Genomic DNA, 13,843 nt, shown 5'->3' with positions numbered 1-13,843 from the left:
TCGTAAGACGTTTTGTGTTTCGTGGGCGCCGAGCACGCTTGTTGCTACGCCGCCGCCGAGTGATTCAGTTCTTTGCGGGCGCAAGTCAGCCCAAAAGAGTTCCGTTTCGAAGACATCCTCGTTGTTTTCCTGTTCGCCGGACATGCAGTGGTTTGGTCTTCGCTTCGTCAGCAAACTGATGAGCACTTGCCAAAGCATTGCAAGAGCTGCCCAGGTTGCTTTCCCTCTTTGAACCGCACGAAGATCTTAGGAAGGGGTAATGATCAATTGGCGAGGGAAATCTTGGAAGCTCATGAAATATCACAGCGCGGTAGTGACACTTACGTGCATTAGCGCGCCATCTATTTATCTAATGGAAAAAGAAATAAACTTTCTAAGACGCACTTAACGTTTGTAAACAGTCTTCATGACCGGTGGCTATTCCTCCCCTTTTCGTCTCTTTTTCTTTTACCGGATTTTTCTAGATTATCACAGTTTTGCCATTCTTTCAAGTTTTCGCATGCGTGTCTTTGCTCGAGAAGGGATGCGTCTTTCGTTTATCGATTTCATTCAGTTGTAAGTTGTAGCCCCGTCCTGTCTTCATCTTTTGTGTGTCCTGTTTAAACGCTACGTTTGTTCGTTCAGATTATGTATGACCAACTGGCGCCCCACAGTGTACTCTGTTAAACTCCATTGGTTCTAGCAACACTGTTTTGTCCTATGACGTCTTCGCGCTTGTACTTGCGAGTTTGGCCTGTGGCGGCGATACCTGTATTTTGGTTCTTGCTCATTTCTACGTTACAAGAGCTTTGTTGTCAGTATGAGTGGCGTTTTTGTAATCAGGAGCTGGTATTCTGTCAATACAAGCCAACTTCAAATTCTCCTCAGTGTCCCTTTAAGTTACAAGACGAGTTTTAACAACGACTACTCTTTGGTCGAAGATGAATTTCGTGTGGCGGGTCCTGAAGAAATGCAAGCTTATCCGACTCTAGTTCCCGCACTCGGACACAGAAAAAAAGACAGCACAGCGCCGAGCCTTACAGCCACGCTATACTCCAAACTTTGATTTGAATTTAACATATTTCAGTTCCATCTCTTAGGGGAAAAAATTAGTGCCTGCGGTGCAAAAGTGACCCTGAAATGAGCTTGCTCGTCACATTCTAAAGCAAATCTGTTGAGGTGGACTTGGTGAGTATTCGAGTCAAATTTAAAATAATTTAAATAAGGCTTTAACGATATGACTCGATAGCATCAATGGGTTAATACTTATATGCAGAATTGGTCATTCTCTACTTCACATTCATAGATCGCTGGGAGTCCTGGTGCAGCAGTGGGTGCCTTGATGTCCACTCATCTGAGACCCAGGGTGCTCTTCCCGAGCCTCTCGCGACCAATCATTTTTTTTAACTTCCACCTGCCACGGTGGGCAGTTTGCTCACAATCCGGAGGGCAGGTTACGAGACGTCACAAGGTCATGTCATCTAGGTGACCCACCTGCCACCTAAGTTGCTTCTCAGGATTTTTCGCTCACGGCCAGCGACGTGTTTGCCATGGCGAAAAAATTGGCAGTGGCTTAGCTCAGCTATGCCAGGATATACATAGCGAGAGGTGCGGTATATCCCTAGTTACGGCATCACCGCATCACCATCATCTCTCGGTCGGAGGCGAGCGGCACCGGCAGCTGTGACGTCATTCGGCTGCTCCTCTCGGTTGGAGGCCAGCTGCGCGGCTGTGACGTCACTCGGCTCCCCGCGCATGCGCACAAGTGGTGCCGAAGGCTCACAGCGAAACGGCGAATGTAGCTCTCGCTAGAAAAAATTCCCTGTGGTTTAACTCTGGTTGACCTAAAGGAATGCGAAAGCACGTTGCTTCTTCCTCGCCTCCGTCTGTCTTCTTGCTCTCTCCTTCCACAGCGAGACTGTTCAGCCGTGTGTTGCGACTGAGAGAAGAATGAAAAGGAAATTGCACGGGCCTGCCAACTGGCTCCAGCCGAGCCACCACCGCTGCCACGTGCAAATAGGGGACCGCAGCTTCGCAGGGGGGCGCTGCAGACGCCACTGAAAAGCGCCCTTTCCGACCGACTCCGCACTTTTGACCGGGCAAACCGGTCTCCCTCCCATTGAGTAGCTGCGCGAGCAGCGCGCTTTCTCCTAAAAAAAAAAGCCAGTTCTGCACGTACTTTGCACGTGTTGGCCAGCCTGCAAATCTCTTTGTGCAGTCGCGAGCTTTTTCCCTCGTGCTTGAACGCTGACGAGCTTCAGAGGATTAGCAAAATGTACAGGGGCGCTAGAAAAAAATGCGGACAGCACGGCGCCCACGCGCTGCGCAGTCGGAATTTATCTTCAATACGTTTTTATCTCGGTAGTAACAAAAAGACGCTAGAGTGGTACATTACTGTATCACGGATGTCTCTAGCGTATTTGTGTTGCGAGCCAAGTATAAGCGTGACGAAAATAAATTCCAACAGCGGAGCGCCTAGGCACTGCGTTGTTTGCATTTCTTTCTGTCGCGGCAGTACGCTCTGAGATGTAGGTTAAAAGAAATAGTGGACAGTGAATTTTTTTTTCGCTGCGCAGACTTGAAACATGAACTGCTAGTGGATCAGGCCCATTACGTGAAGCAGATTGTTGACGAAAAAGCCGGTACCGTAACGGCGAAATGTGTATCGCAAGTAAATGACGAGGTCATTTAAGACGTGGAATTCGAGGTAAATACCATTTTTTTTGGCGCGGCCATCTTCGCAAGATGCTTAATTTCGTTGGGTGGCTGAGCAGTTAGGTGCATGCAGGTTTGTTGGCCAAATAATAAGGATTTTGTTACGTGTTTCGCTGAATAATAAAGGAAATAATTTTTATTTTAACTTAAAATAAACTGGCCTTAAGGCGACACGCGAGGCTGAGGAGAAAAACGAAAACACTCACGAAATGCGCCTACCAGCTCCTTGCTATATACGGCAAAGAGAAAAAATGCTCTAGTTTGGTCAATCGCTACAACGGAGATAAGCGGTTGGTATATTTATTTTAATGCCGATTACAGCGCACGCGCATCCCCGAAACAATTTATTTGCAGAGCCATCGCTGATATGCAAACGCTCATTCATGTGCAAGCAAACATTTTGATTATTTTGTTTTTAGAAATTTTGTACATGTAAAGCAACCTAGAAAATTGAGCCAGGCGTCACAAGTCGGAACATTGAGGCGATCACTGACCTTGCCTCACACGCGTCTGCATAATGCCGCTAGCTGTTGTCAGTCTCCAAAATAAAGAAATGGCAAAAGAAATGAGTTTCGTTAGCGCGAACTTTACTAAACACTGCATGCTTAGTGAATTACAGCAAAAACTGCTCAGAAATAATATTACGCGTGCAACATACCAAACGTGTTTAGCAACAGGAAAAAGCTTACTTCACCCTGCCCATGGCAGTTATCGAGGCCTGCCGTTTCTCGTTCTCATCCATTTCATACCCAACAATTCCGGACAAAAACATTTTTTAATAGGAAAAAGTGTATGAACGCATTTTTTTTTCATATAGTGTAAGATGTCACTATAGCAATCTCCCATCGATAGGCTTGCATTTTTTTTCGTAATAACGTTTTTCCTATCGTCAACTGCTCGATACGAGCGATGAAAAATATTTAAGATTTTGCTGCATATAGAAAGGGTGGACCATTACCTTCAATATTTCCGTTACTGTACGTTACAATTTTCCAATATTAAATTTTTTTCCCCAAAGAATGTAGGACATCTCCAGGAAATCTGTAGAATTCCACGGGCAGTCCTTGGCCGTCGATGTTCAGAGAACTATTGTGACAGCCCCAGACACAACAAGTTTCTCCACTCTTAGAACGTCGCGGAATTCACAGCGAGCGGCAACAACACTTTTGTGCGCCCGCGAGCAGGACGGCGCGTGCTCACAATGAAAGAGAGAGTGTCAGCTGCGCGAGCAGCACGCGCGTACCAGTCGACAGGCTGCTGGCTAAATGCGGTCCGCCGGCGACGTGCCCGGACAGGAACGCCAAAATGACCGGCAGGGGAGAAGTGGCGCTGGTGCAGTGGGAGCAAACTTCAGGTGCGCTTCCCTATAGAGGAGAGTTAAAAGATAAGAGGAAAAAGCGAAAGAAAAGACGCGCGTCGCAGCAACAACCGCGTCCGCCGGAGCGGACGCTGGCTGAAAAAACAGATAAGCCGTAGCCGCGATTCGTCACCTGCCGAAGCGCACCGAGGCATCACCTCCTCTCCCGGAGCGAGCGCTGGCGAGCGGCAACAGCGAGAGGGGGAGGGGGGGTGCGAGCGCGCGCTGTCGCGTTGCTGGGCAAGGGCGCGCCGTCTGCTAGGCGCGGCGGCGGCTCAAGCTATAATCCGCGAAGAAACCCAAAGTAATTTTTATTTCTCTTTTTTGGGAACGCCGTAAGCAATTATTTGATAAAACCGCTACATATCTGTGGTTCAGAGAACATATGGCCGAAATAAAAGCCCGCGCAGCAAGCGAACTATGTTTACTCCTCGTCTGCTGCCGCGGGGGTGAGGCGCCCGACCGTGTGCTCCGGCAGAAAATACACCTTTAGCATACCGTGTTATCGTTAAAAACCGATTCACACGACGGTCCGTTCGCCCGCGGCCCGCGTACCACGTGTTCATGCGGGTAAGTTCTTCGTTGCCTTCGACTCGCACCCGGAAAATCGGCGGTTCGCAAGGGTGCAATCCCGGCAAGCATTGCGCGACCCGTGCTGCGGACAAGCCGCCTTTAGCCGTACACGGTGGCCCATACTATCTGCTCGTGTATGCGCACAGACTCACGCGATGGAGCAGATAATACGGATGATTGCCGCTATTGATGAACTGCTGTCAAGTTCGTCTGATAGCGAAGATGACATGACAGTCGACTTGATGGCCTAAACACTGCGATGAACGACCGAAAATTCGTTTATCGGGTCGTCAGGCGCCTCGCCGATACCGGAGTGAGCGTGTTTACATTGCACTGCTTGGCATATATAGCTGCAGTGTGCATGGCCTTTGACATGTGAAATGTGTGATTATTTGCAGTTCCGAAAGCATTTTCAGGTGAGCAGGAGCGTGTGACCAGTGTTGTGGTTTACAATCAAATGTACGCGCCAGAAGAAACGCACCCTAAAGGCGGCGCTGCATGCACTGGGTGCAGCTTGTCCTCGATGTTGACCCTTGCCGGTGCGCCACCACCGCGGTGCGCAGGGAACCGCGCTGGTTTCGGGGCGCACCTGGTGCGAGGTGATCGAGGACGCAGACTACTAATTTCCTGTTCACAACAACACTTAAACCGGCCTGCTTCATAAACTGGAATGACAACAAACAACGTATCAGCTGAAGGTCAACTACACGTAGCCCAATCGTTCAGTTGATGTGTTAGGAAGAAATTCAGTTATAAAATATTTAGCGGTCGTAGGCGCATAACACATGGTGGTCAGTGTATATTAAAGGAGCACTGACACCCATGCATGTTTTCTGGTTTGTAATGATGCGTAAGGCATTAGTATATATGAATTACTACCTGGAATTCTCCTACAACTGCTATTTATAATTTATAAATTACATTTTATAAACAATTAATAAATATTTATAATTTACAATCAAATTTCTTTCTCGAGACGTTTCGGTTTCGGCATCAACAGCCTAATGAGGACTATGGCTTCGAAGTGTGGTCGTAGGTCATGTGAGGCATGAAAAAACTGCAATATAATCACTGCTTTCACATTCGTTGAAATTCCAGCTCTTGAGGAAGGCTGGCTTCAGCACTGTAGCGAATTAAAACAATGAAGCAGTGAATATAATGGCGTTTTTCTCTGGCGTTTTGAGCCTCTTTCGTGGCTGTCAGTAAAAACGGTAGTAAATGCACAGTTCATGTTTTCCTCTCTCTTGTTTACCCCCACGTAAAAACACAACGTTATCCCATTTGTGTGACACATATCTGCCTTTTGTCTTCTCTCATTTAACAACAATAATCTTTATGATACACCTCTCTTGGGATGTGTGTACAAAATTCTAATATGTTCTAAACATTATTTTGCAGCATAAATCTGTCACGCCCAGCCTTGAAGTAATCACTATAGTGGCACAGCCATCCATACCTTTCCAACCTGGGCGTCGCCATACTGCCAACTCGACTGCTGCATGCAGCTGGCACTACTAACTTGCTTGCACCAGGTGCATACAGCTGTCTAGTGAGCAACTATGGTGATACCCAGGTTGAAAAGGTCTACAGCCCAGCCAATGGGGCACACACGTCTGCTGTACTGTTAACATCCTACAAAAAGGACAGCTGCACTCCATAGCTACCTGACATGTTCCCCTCAAACATGTCAACATATCAACATGTTAACTGCATTCACAAAATAGCCGTTAGTCTATGTTAACAAAAAGATAATACATTTCTTCAAACTTTTTTCATTCACCAGGTTTGTATGTTTATGAAGCAATACAATTTTTTTTCTCACAAAGGCCTTGACTTGTTTTATTGAATAGTTAATAAAAAAACGTTCAACTGCTTCAAATGTGTTATGAATAGATTGGGAAACTACACATATTACTCACAACCTGCTTTCAGAGTCGCAGCATGGCTGCTTCAATACTGGAATGCACACCAATTCCTTATGAAGCAACTCGCACAACTGCAAGTCCCGAGGTTTCACCCAAAGGCATTTACAAGAACATTTTATGTCTAAGTATTTACAGTTTTTGGCAAGACAGCAAGATAAATAGTCCAGAGCAATGTGTTTTGGCCTTAGTAAAAACCACTCTATATTATTGCTCTCACGTTCTTCTTGCAGCACTTGAACGTTGCACACGACATAAAAAAGTGAACTGAATATATGTACCTTGTTCCAGGTGCCGAATACAATGTTAGCAACAGTACGGCAGTGATGCAACGCTTGCTTTCACTGCAATATAGTATGTCATTCAACTTCTTTTTCAGCAAGATGCACTTATCTGACATCAATAACAGGTGAGCAAGTTGGCGGCAGAGTTTTTGTGCCTGGAAGCTTACAACTGTGAAAAAGCTGAGGGCATTGAAAGACTGTCTTTTACAATGAAAGCAGAAAAAAAAAAAAACCTTAAAAAGCCTAGGGATCGTAAAGGGTTATGATTATTTAAGTAGTCTTCTCAGTGTGCCATTTGTTTCATGTTTGCTGGAGAGCTTTGAAAAACTGCTTTCAAACAGCAGTGAATCAGCCATACACTAATCCTTGCAACGGGTTGCTACTAATCTGAATAAAAAGTTACGATTCCTTCAGGTAAGCTCTCAAAGTAATTTTTAACCATATACATACCTTTACAACATATGAGCAGGCCTTGCAGAGTAGTTTAGCAATAAAAAAACTGTGTGTGGCAATAATTTACTTCACATAAAACGTCATACAAATTGGGGGCAGTACATCTGACTTGCCTCCAGTGAACATTTTACCTCTTTAATCACAGTGCCTTCCTGTGACATTCAACTGTTTTCACATGATGAATGAGAACTATTGCTTTCAGATTTTCAGTAAAAAAAAAATATGAAATAGGTGAAGAAAGCTCGCAATAAACAGTATTCATCATCTCTTCTTTCAGATGGGATGTTCGACAACACTGCTGATAGCTCATGATCATACAAAATGCAGCATATGAAAGAATGCGAAAGTAAACAAGCACTCAACACATACACACAACACAACTCTTGCTTAGATATGTCAAACTCTAGATGACTACTACTAGATGTTCATAACAGATGAATACCAAACTAAGAATCAGCTCTGATGATCCAGTGGGAAAATTGCTGCAGCTGAGCTGAAAATGAACTCTTCATTAAATTTATAAACCCAAAAATCATGTGCACTTCTCAATTCGTGCACAAGGCCAAATGAAAGGTGCACACTAAAAACCAGTACTCTAGAAAAATGCACAAAAAGGAAAGGCGCCTAAACTCTGTTGACTGACAGGTGCCTTCTTCCCAGGGCAGCTATGCTGAGCCAGGCAGTAATGCCGTCCTCTGTTGCAATAGCAAAGTGGAACAGCTCCACACCACGATTCAGTGCCGAAAGCAAGCATTGAACCTGCCTCCAAACGGAATGTTCCAGGCAGGTACTGAAAGAAAAATTGGAGGCTGCAGCTCTGCAGAGCCAGCCCAAATAGGGAACATGTAACGTGCTGCACAATTGAGTCTTGACTGAAGCAGACTGCACAGCTGCTGTGGCATTGTCCTCAGAAAAGTTTGTTCTTGTTGTTTGAGAAAATAACTGTCACAGCACCACAACTGCTGCTAGCCTTTGGAGAGGTGCCTCCAGAGCAATATTAGAAGCACAGTCAGGGGCAGCAGTGCTTGCCGTTGGTTCAGGTGCAAAAAAGAGGGCGCTTCGTTGAACACTGGGCAGAACGGGCACTGGTAGGAGCCACAGACGTGACAGATGCTGAGTGCGTACAGGTTGTACACTTCAAACATTGACTCGTTGAACCGCTCTGCAAGCAAAAGATAAAATAGGGCATATCAGATGCAAAAGAATACATAAGGTAAAAAAAAAAAAGCATTTTAAAAAGGAATGGGCATAATGCTTCCATTAAACCCTGAAGACGAATAAAAGTTGGCCTATCTCACCCGGATGTCCCGTTCTAATGACAAAGATGCTACTTTCACTGAAAACAGAGCTTTTATAAGCTAAAAAAGACTAAATAATTAAATACTTGCATTGCTGCCACCCGTCATTTTCACAAGCAACTGTGATGATGTCAAGTGCTTGTTTTGTTTGCAGATTTCTGAGGTGCGACCACACTGCAATCCATTTACATTCGGCAATCATGGAGTCTGACTATTTATATCAGGAGTTTGAACTGAGTGCTGGGAAAGAGTACCACATTTTTGAATGCAAATTTCTCAGCAATTAATGCATCTTTCTTCGTGGAGCAAATGCTAAAGAGCCAAAGGGCTAAACTATCAAATTTTACTGAAAACAGAAATTGGGTGGGACTGCCTTTAGTGTCCCGTTAAAAGATTGGCATATTTCACTAACTTCAAACATGCCTGAGAAACCTCTTGAAAATATGGTGAATGCTGCATAGCTGAGTGGCAAAATTTACAAAAAAGAATACACACAAGTAAAAACCAATCCCTATGAATGCACAAGTGAATATTCAATTTGATTACAACACTGGCAGCCAGCACCTTACATTACTGACAGTTTTTAAGGTAAGAGTTGTCAAGCTGGCATAAGCTGTAATGAGGCTGGGTACTTTCTGCTTTTAACTGAAAAACTCCGATAAACACCTGCAGGTAAAAATATATGGAATTGGTTAAAACTCAAAAACACCAGTCTCTGGGCATGTTAAGGCTAGCTGACGGCCATTTTACCCGATAAACTTTCCTGCTCCCTTCCTTTTCAAATGCAGAAATGCTGAAAGAGTGTACTGGACATGGCCGAGCACCTAAGCGCAGGCAGCAGACTAGATTCTAAGGAAATTTTTTGCCATTAGTAATGAAGTTTACTGCTCGATGCGCGGAGCTATTCTTACTTTATGTATGGCAAATAAAGCTCGAATTCAGCCAAGCTCATGGGCAAAAGAATTGGCCACCTCGGCGAAGAGAACTGGACCGTGGCTCTCATGAAGAACTGCCAGGAATTACGATGGAAGTTCAATACTGTCTATAATTTAGTAGGTCTTGAATAAAAGCCACATGATGGTTTCCTTTCAGGCTCCTGCTGATGTTGTGAAGCATTAGCACTTAATTTTGAAACTACCAGATAGGGGGGGGGGGGCCAAAAGCTCAAAACCCTTGCCTTAGAGAGCAGAAAGTTGGGCTAGTTGGTTGATATGCATACTGAAAAAATTGCACAGAAACACGAGGACTACGCATACAACCTTACGATGAATAAATTAGAGAATACAAAAAACATTTGACCGCCACCAGCCAGTTCTTGAGACATCAGGCAAAATAGCGAATTTATTCCCAATTTGACGCATTAAGAGCGCCGCTAACAAGTGAATAGAAGCTCTACAAGCATTGATAATCGTTCGGATATTGTGGTAAATAAAATGTAACCACGTTCAGTGAGTGCTAAATGCAATTTCTGACAGCTACTATTTCTAAGAGGCAGTAATAAGCAATTCTAGAAAACAAAAACATGAACTCAGTTTTGTGTTTATTTTTGTAATTTAAAACAATATAATGCAACACTTTTTTGATCCCTTAAAATTATGAAGTATTGAGGATTATTCAGGCACATTTTAACAAAATTCGATGTTTTTTTTAAAAACCCAAATCAAAGTTGTTACTTTCCTGACATTTTTGAACTCTGGCCAATTTTGAGGCCATATTGAAAAATATCTGTCAAGTCTAGAGCTGCAGAACTTGCCTAAGGCGAGCAAAAGTAGCTGAAAAATACTGGGAAAAATATTCAGCGGGGAGATCTTTAGGCATCTTGCCCTAAGGCTGCCCTGAAAAGTGCTTTTGCACCGCTTAGCTCCAGAAGCTAAGTTTGCAGTTTTTTACTCAGAAGGTAGCAACAGCAAGAAAATATTTATTTTTTTGTATTGTACAAGTTGCAAAGAGTTTCTGAAAAAATGCTGATGTGCGCAAAAAATTTATTGTGCATGCAGTAAGGCTTCAAACTTGCAACTATGCGAAGTGCCAAAAATGACAATCTACACCTCTTGTGACACGCGATTTTTTTCCGAGAAAGTAACGGCCGCAAGCTAAAGGAAACAAATTTTAGCATCGGACGTGATTATTCGCTTGCTGTCCGTAACAAACGCCGCCAGCTGCTGCAGTTCTCAAAAACGATTAAAAAATATGGTGACCGTGTGCGCTTGGCTTTCGATAAATTGCATATCAATAAGGATACGTATCTGTGGGATGTCGCCAGTGGCCGAGCGGTGCCATTTAGTCTTTCCACGACCGACTGACCGGTTCCAACAGCCACCTCATCTTTTCCAGCGTCTTCATGCTCGTTGAACACTAGTCTTAATTCAGTGAATAGCAGTAGTTTCCTTTTCACTAATATCCGAAGTGTACTTTCAAAATCTGTTGCCCTTTCTTCCCTCGTAGATTCAACGTGCGCTTCACTTCTGATATTAACTGAAACTTGGTTGGACGATACTATACCGGATGCTAACATTCTTCTCAGTGAATCCGAATTTTGCTTTTTTCGTTGTGATAGGAAAAATAGAAAAGGGGGTGGCGTCCTTATTGCTACAAAGAAACAAATATCTGCTGTCCCGATCACTGTCACTACTTTTCTTGAATGTGTTTGGATACGATGCAAAATTGGTATTGCTGATGTTGTTATTGCTGCCTTCTACCGACCGCCAGATATGACTGCCACATTTTCAGGTGAATTTCATAGAATATTGAGTGACTTATACGTGCGTTTTCCTAACTCCATTTTCCTTGTATTTGGTGATTTTAACTTCCCAAACATTGATTGGCCTAATCTTACGGTTAACCCCAGTGACCAGGAAGCCCACATGTTCCTTCATACCTGCTTAGATTTTTCGCTTGTTCAACTTATCACTGATCCTACCCGCCGCTCCGCCACAACGGCAAATATTCTTGATCTTGTCCTAACAAATAACCCTGAGGTTTGTTCCGATATCTTGCATTTACAAGGCCTATCCGATCATAACATCATCACCGGGTACATCACTCGTCCATTCGGTAGAAAGAAAACATCCACTAAGTGAATTCATTGCTACAACCGCGCTAATTTCGATGGGATTAACTCTGCACTGCAATCATTTTCGGAGGACTTCCTAGCTTACTCTTCATCTCGCTCAGTCGAAACAAATTGGAAATCACTTAAAGACACATTGACTAATCTTGTTGACAAATTTGTGCCAGTCATCACCATCAGATATCATAAAAATGCACCATGGTTCACAAATCGCCTTCGTCGTCTTAATAATAAGAAAAAACGCTTGTACCGCCAAGCAGTCAAAATAGGTCTTCCATCATCATGGACAAAGTACAGACATTGCGATCACGAATATCAGTCACTGCTTAAAACAACTCGTCATCATTTCTTCAGTCACGACCTGTCCACCATGTTAACCAATAACTCTCATAGATTCTGGCGCGTCATCAATCCGAGTTACCACCCCGAAATCGTACTAACTAATCCTGATGGTGATCCAGTAACTGAAACTGAGTGTGCACAGCTTCTTAACGACGCATTCGTCTCAGTGTTCACCCATGAAGACACCACTTCCTCGCCCATGTTACAGTCATCTTCCGTCACTTCCATGCCAGAAATTATCATTAATGAATCAGGCATTCTTGCCCTTTTGAATAACCTCAAAGTTACTACTAGCTCTGATCACCTTGGATTTAATAACAAAATACTAAAGAATGCCTCTCTAAACCTCTATCAAGTATTGACATCACTTTTTTCACAATCATTATCATCTGGTACAATTCCTGACGACTGGCATACAGCGAAAGTAATACCCATTTTCAAATCCGGAGACCGCACCATTCCACTTAACTATCGCCCTATCTCATTAACCAGCAACATCTGTAAACTCCTGGAACACATAATTCATACTCAAGTAATTAATTATCTAGAGGAGCACAATATCATTTTCAAATACCAGCACGGTTTTCGCAGGGGTTATTCATGCGACACACAACTCGCTGGATTTACTAACGACATATTTTCCGCAGTAGACGCTGGCCTACAGGTTGACGCAGTATTTTTAGACTATTCTAAAGCTTTTGATCGCGTTCCCCATCACAGGCTCCTAACCAAATTGACAAACTTAAATCTCCATCCCAACGTTATTTCATGGATAAAACAAATCCTCGATAACAGAAAACAATTCACCTCTGTCAACGGCTTTAACTCGTCTTCTGTCCCCGTAACATCTGGAGTCCCCCAGGGAAGTGTACTTGGCCCTCTGCTTTTTTAAATTTTTATTAACGATCTACCCAAGTGTGTATCGTCTCAAATTAGGTTATTCGCGGATGATTGTGTAATATATCGTAATATTACTAATGAAACCGACCGCCATTCACTTCAAACTGATCTTGACGCTGTAACGGCTTGGTGTTCTTCCTGGCTAATGTCTCTAAATGAATCTAAAACAAAGTTAATGTCGTTTACTAACCGTTCCACTGAATTGCTACAACCTACTTCCTCAATAACGATAGAGTTGAACTTACAACAACTTACAAGTACCTAGGAGTTCACTTTCAGTCTGACCTAACTTGGCATTACCATATCAACACAATCTTAGCATTAGCAAATCGCGCACTCGGCCTTCTTAGGCATAATCTCAAACACGCGCCTTCACACTTAAAAAAACTTGCTTACATCACGCTAATCCGCCCGAAAGTTGAGTATGCTTCTGCCATATGGGACCCTCATCAAGCTTACATCATAAACAACCTTGAATCCCTGCAAAACCGCGCTGTTCGCTTCATCTTTTCAGATTATTCACGCTTCACCAGTGTCACAGCATTAAAACAATGTGCCGAGTTGGAACCGCTATCATGTCGATGCCATTTCGCTCGCCTAACCTTGCTTCACAAACTGTATCACCATTCCACCCTCCACGACGACTTCTTTTTGCCACACCCTGCAGTCTTTCCTCGCCGTGACCACGTTAACAAAATAAAACGCATCACATGCCGTTCATTGCTCTACACGAAATCATTCACTCCTCGCACTACAATAGATTGGAATAACTTGCCATCACACATAGCTACTGAGGTTAACCCACAATCGTTTCAGGATTCGCTAAAGCAAACCATGGACTAACAGATTTGGTATTTTTGTTGTATTATGTGCATTTACTGAGTATTTTATTCTGCGTTGTTTGTTGTTATTATTTGTGTACATTACTAGTTTTAATTCATTATTACGTG

The 13,843-nt window shown here is 43.6% G+C and overlaps 1 protein-coding gene across 3 annotated transcripts in view; it reads right to left on the bottom strand.

Annotated features, from left to right (window-relative positions):
- Positions 1-6,650: 6,650 nt before the first annotated feature.
- The window catches only part of Mcr (macroglobulin complement-related), a 191,286-nt gene continuing 184,093 nt past the window's right edge, over positions 6,651-13,843 (bottom strand). For all 3 annotated transcript variants that reach the window (XM_089580182.1, XM_089580184.1, XM_089580183.1), the window contains exon 35: positions 6,651-8,445. In XM_089580182.1, the coding sequence (XP_089436308.1) occupies positions 8,249-8,445 (197 nt within the window). In that variant the 3' untranslated portion in view covers positions 6,651-8,248. The remainder of the gene's footprint in view (positions 8,446-13,843) is intronic.

This window comes from Amblyomma mixtum, chromosome 3 (assembly GCF_055824585.1).
Source record: "Amblyomma mixtum isolate Tamu chromosome 3, ASM5582458v1, whole genome shotgun sequence".
Lineage (NCBI taxonomy): Eukaryota > Metazoa > Arthropoda > Arachnida > Ixodida > Ixodidae > Amblyomma > Amblyomma mixtum.
This window is presented reverse-complemented; position numbering and strand designations above follow the sequence as displayed.